The sequence below is a fragment of the Sphaeramia orbicularis genome, chromosome 16 (genome assembly GCF_902148855.1).
Source record: "Sphaeramia orbicularis chromosome 16, fSphaOr1.1, whole genome shotgun sequence".
In the NCBI taxonomy this organism is placed as follows: domain Eukaryota; kingdom Metazoa; phylum Chordata; class Actinopteri; order Kurtiformes; family Apogonidae; genus Sphaeramia; species Sphaeramia orbicularis.
The window spans coordinates 723266-737116 of NC_043972.1; the positions used below are offsets into that span (position 1 = coordinate 723266).

Consider the following 13851-nt stretch of genomic DNA (forward strand, 5'->3'; position numbering starts at 1 on the left):
ACTTTTTCAATAAAAACAAAATGGATAAAAAGTAAATGTTAATATTTGTTTTTCCTTCCGTCTCTGGGGTGGTAAACTCAATATTATCGTTTCCTTCAGAACCTTCTTGAACTTTGAAACATGTTTTCACCACTTTCTGACATTTTTAGACCAAGCAATTAATCAATTAATCACGAATATAATTGAAAGAGGAACAGGCAATGACAAATAATCCTTTTGCCTGTAAGAAAGTTTGGACTCATGTTTGGTGGAGTCTAATTAATCTCCTTTCTTTGTAACTCGGTTAATAAAGGCCTTTTCTTCTTTTGTACAGCTGTGTGACCATTTGTCTGGCAGAAGGAAACTGGAGGACATCCACCCCGGCCGAACACTTCCTTTTGTTTCACTTCCACAGTCCTATCAGAGTCCAGGGACGGCACTTCTTTCTTTCATTCTTTCTTTTCCCCCAAAATTTCCCTTTCAGTTCGTCTCGCGCTGCCAGACGCCCACATACTCTTACTGAAATCAAATTAAAAATGTCACAATCCAATCGGCGCAGTAGCAGTAACCTCAGGAGCTCCATTGTCTCAGTAATTCTGTCATTGTTCCCAGTAATCTGTCTGGGTATTGTCTGAATAAATCCACAATACACATGACAATAGTGCACACAGCTGGCCATACAAAACATATTGTTCATCTCTACGGGGATAACATGGGACATTTCACTTGAAAAGGTTCACAATTACTTTATCATCTGTGACATTTTATTTGTGTTTTTTCTTTATTAGGTGACTTTCAGAGCTGAAGCAGTGGAGGGGGTGTGATTACCACACTGCAGCTGGAGCCCAACGCTCCCCACCACAGTAATTAGCCACTTCTTTATCTAGCACTCATTTCTCATCTGCATAATTTTGACACATCCTTCCCCCACAAAAAAAAAAAAAAAGTACACAAAGCATATCCACACTTCTATTACACACACACACACACACACACACACACACACACAGGAGATACAAGTCCCATTTAGCGAGGTGTTTATCCACTCCTGTCCTCGTTTTATGAAACTATTTTAATTCGCTGCCATTCTCCGCTCTGCTGCTTTGAGTTTTCCTGCTCGTCACATGTTCACGGCGAGGAGGGAGAATCACAGAGGAAGACGGATAAAGGCAGAGGAAGAGCAAAGAGAGGGAGACGGGGCGAGCGAGCATGACAAAAATCAAAATGAGCCATCGCTCTCTCTGTTAGTGACCGCCGCTTTTCTGATTCTTTTCACACATGACAACCTGCTGGGTGCTGATAACAGGATTAATAATGCTGAAAAATCCTAATCGGGGGGAATTAAAAATGGAATTCTCCTATTAAAATTACCACCATGTCAGTGGCAGCGCTCTCAGGTCTGCTGAGCAGGCTTTACACTCCACTAATGAATAAAGGCTTAAGGGATTGCTGCTGTACGTGTGTGTAACCTGTCAAATAATATGGATATGCAGTCATCTCTGACATACTTTGATGCAATAACCCAGTTCTGGAGGATTAATTGAAATGTTGCCAAAGTGTGACGCTCCAGCTCAGGCTTGGACTCTAACCCCTTGTCGACTATTGTTGCAAATTGGACTCAATATTCCACTGTTTTTGTAATGAGGTGCTGTTTAACACTCTTTGGAAATGTACATATCGTCGCTGTCAGGCAGAAACCTCGTAAGTCCTTTTTTTTTTTGTGTCATAAAACGATTCCCTTTGTCAGTCTTCACGTTGGCCTATATTTAAAGGAGCTGGATGTAAGAATTATGTTCCAAAAACATCATAAAATGGCTCTGAATGTCACCAGACACTAAGGAATCATGTTCATTTCACATACTAATATCACTAGTCTGTTTTCCATTGACCCTCAAACTGCACAAATATAACTTGTGCATAAAAACTGACCTAATGGAAAAGCGACGATTTCACCAAAAGTCTCATTTTCAATTAAAAGTTTTTTGCGCTGGCAAGAGGTGTTTTTTTGGGGCGTAGCACAAATGGTATATCACACAAAACTGCAACGGAAAGACCTTTTTTGGCAACTAGAGTCAGGTGAATTAAAAAAACAGATGCTGACGTATATTATAACAAGTAAAGAAGAAGAAACGTGTGTGTGTGTGTGTGTGTGTGTGTGGACACACCAGGAAAGCACATCATTTTTTAATTTAGTAGGAGACAGAGGGCTAATATAGAATAATAATAATGAATATATCTGTAAATCAACACCATATTTACATTCGTCACCATGTTTATGGAATGACTTCTCGTGTCATCTCACGATAATAAATAAACAAATCATTGCATTTGTGATTTAACGGTAAAACTGACATTACACACTTGTGTTTTTTTGACATTTAGTAAATATGGGTGAAGTTTTGCTCAGTTGTCCGATGGAAAAGTGACTAATGACAGTAGTAGTCCAGCTGGAATATTCCCATTTTGAAAAGCTGAGTGTCAGCCCACAGCTAATGTTTCTGTTGTCAGTTTGTGTTTTGGTCTGATGCTCCGCCCATCACCTATCTGCCAATCACAAAGTCAGTACTGTTTGTTCATCCAGGTCGGCAGTTCCTACTGAGCTGCAGGTGGAACCTTTCTGATCACAAATGTCTGACATTCCTAACCCTAAAAGGCCTCTTATTATTCCCAAACACGTCATGACAGAGTGGGAAACAAAACAAGGAGATGTATAGATAGGGCTGGGCGATAAAACGATAATGATACATATTGCGATATAAGTTTTCCTCGATAGAAATATGAGACATACTCGATACAGTTTTGATAGAATTCATTTGTCCATGTTTTGACAGATGTGAGAACAGCCAATCATAATTAAGTAAAACCTACGTGTTTATGGAATGACTTGTCGTGTCATCTCGCGATAATAAATAAACAAATCATGACATTTGTGATTTAACGGTAAAACCGACATTACACACTTCTGTCTTTTCGATATTTAGTAAATATGGGTAAAGTTTTGTGCAGATATCCAATGGAAAAGCGACTGCTGGCATATGAAAACAGAAAATAAAACACAAGCGTTCAAACCCATAATGCACCACGGATGTGTGCTTTACTATTAATAAAACCTATAAAATGAAGATGTGTTCAGAGCTCTGGCTGCCGTGGACATCTAAGGTAGAGTGTTGTCTTATTTGAAGAGCGCCTCAGTGAGCCGACGCTTCAGGCAAATAACAAGTCAGGAAGATAGAAAATCAAACTGAGCGCGCTCCAGCGGCCGGCAGAGGTCCGGCCGGGTTTAGCGTCCCAACGGCATCCCCATAATAAGACGGGCTTTGAGTGCATGAACAAAAACAACCCCAGGTTCCTGCTCACCACTGTCTTTACAGACAGACCAGACAGTGATGAGGAGGAGGCTGTATGATCCAGAGGAGCTGAGGGAGCTGGAAAAGCCGAAGAAAGAAACAAAGAGCAGAGAAGGAGTCAAAGCGAGAGGGACGGACGGAAAGAAGAGCAGGAACAGACCAGCAGCCACTGTCAGACCCAACCGCAGCCACTGAAGACGACTGCACAACCTCTGGCCCTTCGCAGTCACTTCTGGAATTATCTGCATGTTTGATTATTCCTTATTAGCGTCGCTGCATTTTTACTCACAATTTACATTTTGAACAGCACGAAAGTGGTTTCAATCAGTACAAAAAGTTGCAAAATGCTAAATATTGACTCATATTTGGTGTGTGAGTATCACAACAAAGCCGCCAATTAAAGGTGTAGTGAAGTGGTACAGCTGGGTCTGCGCCTTTTCAGTCCTTATGGACAGCAGAAGGACTCCACATGCACAGAATTACACAGGAGTAACTAATACTGCAATGGACTGTCACATGTCAGCATGGAACACCAAATCTAAAACTATCCATGCTACAGACACCTGGAGAAAACACTCATATATACTGTCATGTGGAACTTCTAGAACTATACACCATCATATACTGTCATGTGGAACTTCTAGAACTATACACCATCATATACTGTCATGTGGAACTTCTAGAACTATACACCATCATATACTGTTATGTGGAACTTCTAGAACTATACACCATCATATACTGTCATGTGGAACTTCTAGAACTATACACCATCATATACTGTCATGTGGAACTTCTAGAACTATACACCATCATATACTGTCATGTGGAACTTCTAGAACTATACACCATCATATACTGTCATGTGGAACTTCTAGAACTATACACCATCATATACTGTCATGTAGAACTTCTAGAACTATACACCATCATATACTGTCATGTGGAACTTCTAGAACTATACACCATCATATACTGTCATGTGGAACTTCTAGAACTATACACCATCATATACTGTCATGTGGAACTTCTAGAACTATACACCATCATATACTGTCATGTGGAACTTCTAGAACTATACACCATCATATACTGTCATGTGGAACTTCTAGAACTATACACCATCATATACTGTCATGTGGAACTTCTAGAACTATACACCATCATATACTGTCATGTGGAACTTCTAGAACTATACACCATCATATACTGTCATGTGGAACTTCTAGAACTATACACCATCATATACTGTCATGTGGAACTTCTAGAACTATACACCATCATATACTGTCATGTGGAACTTCTAGAACTATACACCATCATATACTGTCATGTGGAACTTATGTAATTATACACCATCATATACTGTCATGTGGAACTTCTAGAACTATACACCATCATATACTGTCATGTGGAACTTCTAGAACTATACACCACCATATACTGTCATGTGGAACTTCTAGAACTATACACCATCATATACTGTCATGTGGAACTTATGTAATTATACACCATCATATACTGTCATGTGGAACTTCTAGAACTATACACCATCATAAACTGTCATGTGGAACTTCTAGAACTATACACCATCATATACTGTCATGTGGAACTTCTAGAACTATACACCATCATATACTGTCATGTGGAACTTCTAGAACTATACACCATCATAAACTGTCATGTGGAACTTCTAGAACTATACACCATCATATACTGTCATGTGGAACTTCTAGAACTATACACCATCATAAACTGTCATGTGGAACTTCTAGAACTAATCACCATCATATACTGTCATGTGGAACTTCTAGAACTATACACCATCATATACTGTCATGTGGAACTTCTAGAACTATACACCATCATAAACTGTCATGTGGAACTTCTAGAACTATACACCATCATATACTGTCATGTGGAACTTCTAGAACTATACACCATCATATACTGTCATGTGGAACTTCTAGAACTATACACCATCATATACTGTCATGTGGAACTTCTAGAACTATACACCATCATATACTGTCATGTGGAACTTCTAGAACTATACACCATCATATACTGTCATGTGGAACTTCTAGAACTATACACCATCATATACTGTCATGTGGAACTTCTAGAACTATACACCATCATAAACTGTCATGTGGAACTTCTAGAACTATACACCATCATATACTGTCATGTGGAACTTCTAGAACTATACACCATCATATACTGTCATGTGGAACTTCTAGAACTATACACCATCATATACTGTCATGTGGAACTTATATCATTATACACCATCATATACTGTCATGTGGAACTTATATCATTATACACCATTATACAGATTTTAATCCAATGTTTTCATTTTTATTTGAGATGTGTTTTTTACCTGTCTGTACTCTACTGTACTATATTACAACTATGGTACTGTACAGTACTCTGCTCTACTCATCTTTATAGTACTCTGTTTTTACTCTACTCTACAGTACTCTACTCATCTTTACAGTACTCTGTTTTTACTCTACTCTATAGTACTCCTCTCATCGTTATAGTACTCTGTTTTTACTCTACTCTACAGTACTCTACTCATCTTTACAGTACTCTGTTTTTACTCTACTCTATAGTACTCTACTCATCTTTACAGTACTCTGTTTTTAATCTACTCTACAGTACTCCTCTCATCTTTATAGTACTCTGTTTTTACTCTACTCTAAAGAACTCTGTTTCTACTCTCCTCTATAGTACTCTACTCTACTCATATTTACAGTACTCTGTTTTCACTCTACTCTGCTCTACTCTACAGTTCTCTACTCATCTTTACAGTACTCTGTTTCTACTCTCAGTACTCTAATCTACTGCAATCACATTTACAGTACTCTGTTTTTACTCTACTTTTCTCATATTCTACACTACTCTTCTCATTTTTACAGTACTCTGTTTTTACTCTTCTCTACTCGTCTTTACAGTACTCTGTTTATACTATACTCTTACTCTACTGCAATCACATTTACAGTGCTCTTTATTTACTCTACTCCTATTCTACACTACTCTACTCTATTCTATTCTACTCCTGCTCTACTCTACTCTACTCTACTCTATTCTACTCCTGCTTTACTCTACTTTACTCTATTCTACTCTACTCTATTCTACTCTACTCCTGCTCTACTCTACTCTATGCAATTCTACTCTACTCCTGCTCTACTCTAATTTACTCTACTCCTGCTCTACACTACCTTACTCTATTCTACTCTACTCTACTCCTGCTCTACTCTACTCTACTTTATTCTACTCTACTCTGCTCTACTCCTGCTCTACTCTACTCTAACTCTACTCTACTCCAACTCTACTCTACTCTGCTCCAACTCTACTAAACTCTACTCTACTCTGCTCTGCTCTACTCTAACTCTACTCCGCTCCTACTCTACTCTACTCCAACTCTACTCTACCTCTACTCTACTCTAACTCTACTCTACTCTAACTCTACTCTAATCTACTCTGCTCTGCTCTACTCTACTCCTACTCTACTCTACTCTACTCTACTCCAACTCTACTCTACTCTAACTCTACTCTACTCTACTCCAACTCTACTCTAACTCTACTCTACTCCAACTCTACTCTACTCTAACTCTACTCTAACTCTACTCTACTCTAATCTATTCTACTCTACTCTTACTCTACTCTACCTCTACTCTCCTCTGCTCCTACTCTACTCTACTCCAACTCTACTCTAACTCTACTCTACTTTACTCTAACTCTACTCTTACTCTACTCTACTCCTACTCTACTCTACTCTACTCCAACTCTACTCTACTCTACTCTAACTCTACTCTTACTCTACTCTTACTCTACTCTTACTCTACTCTACTCTAACTCTACTCTACTCTACTTTACTCTATTCTACTCTATTCTACTCTACTCTGCTCTACTCCTGCTCTACTCTACTCTAACTCTACTCTACTCCAACTCTACTCTACTCTGCTCCAACTCTACTCTACTCTACTCTAACTCTACTCTGCTCTGCTCTACTCTAACTCTACTCCGCTCCTACTCTACTCTACTCCAACTCTACTCTACCTCTACTCTACTCTACTCTAACTCTACTCTAACTCTACTCTACTCCAACTCTACTCTACTCTAACTCTACTCTACTCTAACTCTACTCTAATCTAATCTACTCTGCTCTGCTCTGCTCTACTCTACTCTACCTCTACTCTACTCTACTCTACTCTACTCTGCTCCTACTCTACTCTACTCCAACTCTACTCTACTCTACTCTACTCTGCTCTAACTCTACTCTACTCCAACTCTACTCTACTCTAACTCTACTCTACTCTAACTCTACTCTAATCTATTCTACTCTACTCTTACTCTACTTCTACTCTCCTCTGCTCCTACTCTACTCCAACTCTACTCTAACTCTACTCTACTTTACTCTAACTCTACTCTTACTCTACTCTGCTCTGCTCCTACTCTACTCTACTCTACTCCAACTCTACTCTACTCTACTCTAACTCTACTCTTACTCTACTCTACTTTACTCTATTCTACTCTAACTCTACTCTACTCCAACTCTACTCTACTCTAACTCTACTCTACTTTATTCTACTCTAACTCTACTCTAACTCTACTCTACTCTAACTCTACTCTACTCTACTCTAACTCTACGCTACTCTACTCTAACTCTACTCTACTGTACTCTAACTCTACTCTACTCTACTCCAACTCTACTCTACTCTAACTCTACTCTACTTTACTCTATTCTACTCTAACTCTACTCTACTCTAACTCTACTCTACTTTACTCTAACTCTACTCTACTCTACTCTAACTCTACTCTACTCTAACTCTACTCTACTGTATTCTAACTCTACTCTACTCTAACTCTACTGTACTCTAACTCTACTCTTACTCTACTCTAACTCTACTCTTACTCTACTCTAACTCTACTCTACTCTACTCTACTCTTACTCTACTCTAACTCTACTCTACTGTACTCTAACTCTACTCTTACTCTAACTCTACTCTACTGTACTCTAACTGTACTCTTACTCTACTCTTACTCTACTCTACCGTACTCTAACTCTACTCTTACTCTACTGTACTCTACTTTACTCTACTCTACTCTACTCCAACTCTACTCTACTGTACTCTTACTCTACTCTACTCTAACTCTACTCTACTGTATTCTAACTCTACTCTTACTCTACTCTCACTCTACTCTACTCTACTCTACTCTACTCTTACTCTACTCTACTCTACTCTAACTCTACTCTACTCTACTGTACTCTTACTCTACTCTAATGTACTCTAACTCTACTCTACTCTTACTGTACTCTACTCTACTCTAACTCTACTCTACTGTACTCTTACTCTACTCTTACTCTACTCTACCGTACTCTAACTCTACTCTTACTCTACTGTACTCTACTTTACTCTACTCTACTCCAACTCTACTCTACTGTACTCTTACTCTACTCCACTCTAACTCTACTCTACTGTATTCTAACTCTACTCTTACTCTACTCTACCGTACTCTACTCTTACTCTACTCTTACTCTACTGTACTCTACTTTACTCTACTCTACTCTACTCCAACTCTACTCTACTGTACTCTTACTCTACTCTACTCTACTCTAACTCTACTCTACTGTATTCTAACTCTACTCTTACTCTACTCTACCGTACTCTAACTCTACTCTTACTCTACTCTTACTCTACTGTACTCTACTTTACTCTACTCTACTCCAACTCTACTCTACTGTACTCTTACTCTACTCTACTCTAACTCTACTCTACTGTACTCTAACTCTACTCTTACTCTACTCTTACTCTACTCTACCGTACTCTAACTCTACTCTTACTCTACTCTTACTCTACTGTACTCTACTTTACTCTACTCTACTCTACTCCAACTCTACTCTACTGTACTCTTACTCTACTCTACTCTACTCTACTCTACTCTAACTCTACTCTAACTCTACTCTAACTCTACTCTTACTCTACTCTACCGTACTCTAATAACTACTCTTACTCTACTCTTACTCTACTGTACTCTACTTTACTCTACTCTGCTCTACTCCCACTAAAATTCCCCTCAGTGTTGTACTCACTTTTTCCTTTGGACTTCAGTGAAAGGTAAACAGACCAATAAAGGAAAGCCCTTCTCAGCACCACATGAACCTCCTTAAATATTACTGTGTGATACATTCAACTATTAAATTACGGTTTTAATTTTCACCAGCCTAGCAGAGCAGGCGCTGCTGGCTCTTAAAACTCATCACCAACTTCACTATCACATCCTGGTATATAACACACTCCATTAATAAGACAGGCAGTAATTGAAGGGTAGGAAAAACTGAAGTAAAATATCATTCAACCAGGACCAGAAGTGTGTTCCAGTCACGTTCAGGTCAGACTCTGTAATTTACTGTTCCCTGGGTGGTCATTAACGGCTCAGTGCATCCAAGACAAGGACTTTATGAAACATGAGCATTTAATAGAAATGAATTAGAGGTATTAATTTTAGGGGTCAGATACTTGCAGATTTTACTCTCTGTTTACGTTGCCAAGGTTTCTAGTTGGAGCAGTTAACATTTTCCATTAAAAACTGAGATGCTTTATTCTTTTGCTCGGTTTCGCCCAGACTACCTTAAATTAACCTGTAAAAGAGTAGACCATTAACTCTGAGACGCGCCAGCACAGACATGAAGTGGTGCAATAAGTTTCTGTTTGGTTACTCACTGTCCTGCAGCTCCCAGAGCCGAGGAGGAAGGTTGCTGAAGTACTCATGGTTCAGTGCTGCCTGGGCGGACAAGCGGTTCTTTGGGAAGCACTGGAGGAACCTGGAGGCCAACTCCTCAGCATGGTCGACATAACCCAACCTGAGACAGAAACAGGACACAAAACATGACGTAAAAGGGGCTATATGTGGTATTTATACTTCCAAATATTACAAAAAAGGAAGTGTTAACAATAAAGAGGAGTGACGTTCTGCTTAAGATGAAAATGTATTGGAGAGATATGAGCTGAATTAATTTCCACCTATCAGAACTGCTGAGAAACATCTTTTAGAGTCAAAGAAAAGAAGTGTTAAAAACAGAAGCTGTTGTTTTCTCCACTGGACACAAATCTAAATGAAAAGGATGGAGTTTGATGCTGAAATGTCAACGTTTCATCGACATGAGTTTGATTATGAAGTTTATGAAGGTATAAAGTTATTACAGGGTTCCTACAAGTTAAATTTAAGACTTTTAAAAACATTTTTGAGACAACTTAGAACAGAATTTAATTCCCATTTCACAGCCCATTTCACGGGCATACTGGCAAAAAATTTGTGACTCGTAGAATTTAGAAAAATGTATTTATTTACTCCAACGCCTTGATTCCCACTGTTCCAGGTCATTTCTCACTGGGGGCTGTAGAGTTGGCGATAACTGATTCCTAATTTCAAAATAAATTGTCATAAATTGTTGGGTGGAACTGAGACAACTAATTTTCTTTGCATTGGACATTTAACAGACACATTTAAACACAACACAGCCGACAAGTTTATGGCAACAGCACTTAAGACCTACCATGCCAAATGTAATAACTTTTAAAGACTTTTTAAAGGTATTAAATACATATTGTTTGATGAATGAGTATAAATGTATAGCACTTATTTTGTTTATTTATTTTCATTGCGTTGGGCTGTTGTATTATATGTCCTGTGTGTGTGTGTGTGTGTGTGTGTGTGTGTGTGTGTGTGTGTGTGTGAGTGATGAAATGAAATACAGATTTGTAAATTCAAGACTCTTCAGACTTTTAAGACCCTGCTTTATGTGATGTTACTATCTTTGCTAGGTTGCCATTTGTTGATCCATGGTTCAGATTAAACTGTGACAGTTCTGACCTCGTTTTGATTCCAAACAGATGTTTAGTTCAGCTACTGACAACACAAACATACAGAAAACAGAGGTGATATGTGGTTTTATTGTGGCTGTTTTCTGTCTAAAAACAGAGCTAAGCTAACAGCGCTATAATGTAAACTATCAGCTGATGCAGCACATAAAGATTATAAGACAGTGTCATTTTGAGCGACTATTAAAATAAATATCTATGAGTTTTAGTTTGAAGCAGAAAACTCGATGATACTGTAACAGATGAGTGTAAACAATGAGATGTATACTTTATTCAGTCAGTGATACAGTCTGTGGATGCACAGTGTTGATTCGTTGGTGGTTTTGTTAGTCCCAGGTGTGTTCCTCCTGCTGTTGACAGTTTGGACAATCTATATTACATAGAACTCTTTTAACCAGACTGTGTAAACTTGTATTTGCACATATACCTTCTGCCTCATCTAGATTTAACAAGTGGTGACGGGCACAACAAACCCCGCCCCTTACATGTAATTCACCCAATTATACGTAAAGGGGAAGACTTTAAAAAATCATTATAATAGAATAGAGTAGAATAGAATAGAATAGAATAGAAAAAAATAGAATAGAATAGAATGTCTTTATAGTCATTGTACAAGTACAACAAAATTGAAAAGTGCAATTGTCCTAGGTGCCATAAAAAGTATAAATAATGTTTATAAAAGAGTATAAAAGCAGAAATATAAAAGAAAAACCCTGACAGCATAAATATCTAAAAAAAACAACAACAAAAAAACCCAGCATAAAATAAGTGTCACTGGAAGTGTAAAAGACACATAAAACACCATCATACAGCCCTGGACAACATTCAGCATTCCACACTTACATTCATGTCCTGCAGTGTTCAGTGCAATGATGGTCCTGGGATAAAAACTGTTCCTTAGACGGTTTGCAGGGTGGGTTGCATCCCTGATAATATTCCGCATTAAAAATTTGACCTTTGACCTACTTTTCCCAAAATGTAATGACATCTATTCTGAGTCACCGGCAATATATAAACCTGATTTGGTATGAACTGAACCAATAGTTTTACTGCTGAAGTGTTACCAAACAAACAAACCAAACACTACACCCCTTTCCTCCCCCTGGGGTAATAAACAGGAACCTGTCCCCCCATTCAGTCCTCCATCTGAAAGCATCTCACTTTTTCTCCGACCCGCAGAGCTGCTGACAACAAAAAAACACGCCTTTTAATTACGCCCAAGGTTTGCTGACTCAAGAGGAAATACATTTGTCTCACACCTTCTTCTTTGAGATGGCCTGGTTTCTGGCGCCTGGGTCACCATGAGAAAGAAAGTGTTCATCAAAGCGAGACGGAAAACTGCGAATGTGTGCGTACGTCTCAACAGCGGGCGTGTCTGAGACGGCGTTCGTATTGGGAGTCACTGAACTCCTGAACCAGCCGAGCAGCGCTGGGGGGGGGGGCTGAAAATAAATGATGAGCAACAAATTCAGTCAGTAATTAGGCATCTACTGCATTAAATAAACATGATGTTATTGAGCGCGGCTCGGCGGCCCCGCGCTCACAGTACTGTGAGCGCCTCTCATGTTCTGTAGGCTTCTCATGGTCGGCTCCAGACTCCAGCTCTCTGACAGCCACTCCCATGGCTCTCAATGGGGATCTCAACTCGACTTATCAGCACAGAGACAGAGGGAGGATAAATCTCTGTTCAACTCATCAACGCCACTCAGCAAAGAGGCAGAGAAAGAGGCTGAGATAAAGTTAATGAAGTCCATCAGGGCCTCCTCGTCTTGCCTCTTTCTCATACAGCTGGAACATTCAGTCAAACTCCTCTGCAAAACTGAAGATAAACTCCACTGTGGGTGAAAGTGTACTAATGGAGAAGGGGCTCGCAGATTACCATTTCAATATATCGGATTAGGATAGGAAGCCGCTGTTGATATTATACTGTATCTGCCGACTGAAAATAGCCAGTTTGAAGCAGACTTTGACCGATTCCAAAGGGTTTTAATGGCATTCGTGGAGTTCGTCATTCGGTCTGGTTGAAAATGAATCAATTAATTCAGTTTCTCTGTGGAACAACTGTGGAACAGATTGGTGGTTGGTGGACGCACTGATTCATGATTGGTAAGGCAGTAATAGGAAACAACAAACCACAATAAGATACAGTTAAATATAATAAGAGCAGGGTCTGGCCTCATCTTAACCCTTAGGGGTCTGAGCCTATTTTGGCTGTTTTTGAGTACTTTTGATTTTGCCTTTATATACTATACAAATAAATGTTTACTATACACTTACTATACTTCATCTATCTCATCTGTCTATTATTTTTTTCACTTTAACCTGTTATATCAACACAAAAGGACAAAAAACACACAAAAAATATACAATCCAATTTGAAAAATGTATATAATTTATTGCATAAATAACACACAGATGTTTAACGAACCTTTTCAAAGACTTTAAAAGTGAATATTGGTTCCAAATATTAGGTATAGAAAATTAAAACTGTAATAAATTAAAACTATACTCAAATATTTGACATAAAAGCAGATCTGTACATAGGCATACATATGCTTTTGCTTGTCATGTTCAGCACTGATCGTCAATAACAGAACTGAGCCACATGCCTCTACTGTTACAGTGGCCCT

The 13851-nt window shown here is 38.8% G+C and overlaps 1 protein-coding gene across 4 annotated transcripts in view; it reads right to left on the reverse strand.

Moving 5' to 3' along the window:
• cdk14 (cyclin dependent kinase 14) overlaps window positions 1–13851 on the reverse strand; it is a 461964-nt gene that overhangs the window by 98277 nt on the left and 349836 nt on the right. For all 4 annotated transcript variants that reach the window (XM_030157361.1, XM_030157362.1, XM_030157364.1 and 1 more), the window contains one exon: window positions 10064–10203. In XM_030157361.1, the coding sequence (XP_030013221.1) occupies window positions 10064–10203 (140 nt within the window). The remainder of the gene's footprint in view (window positions 1–10063; window positions 10204–13851) is intronic.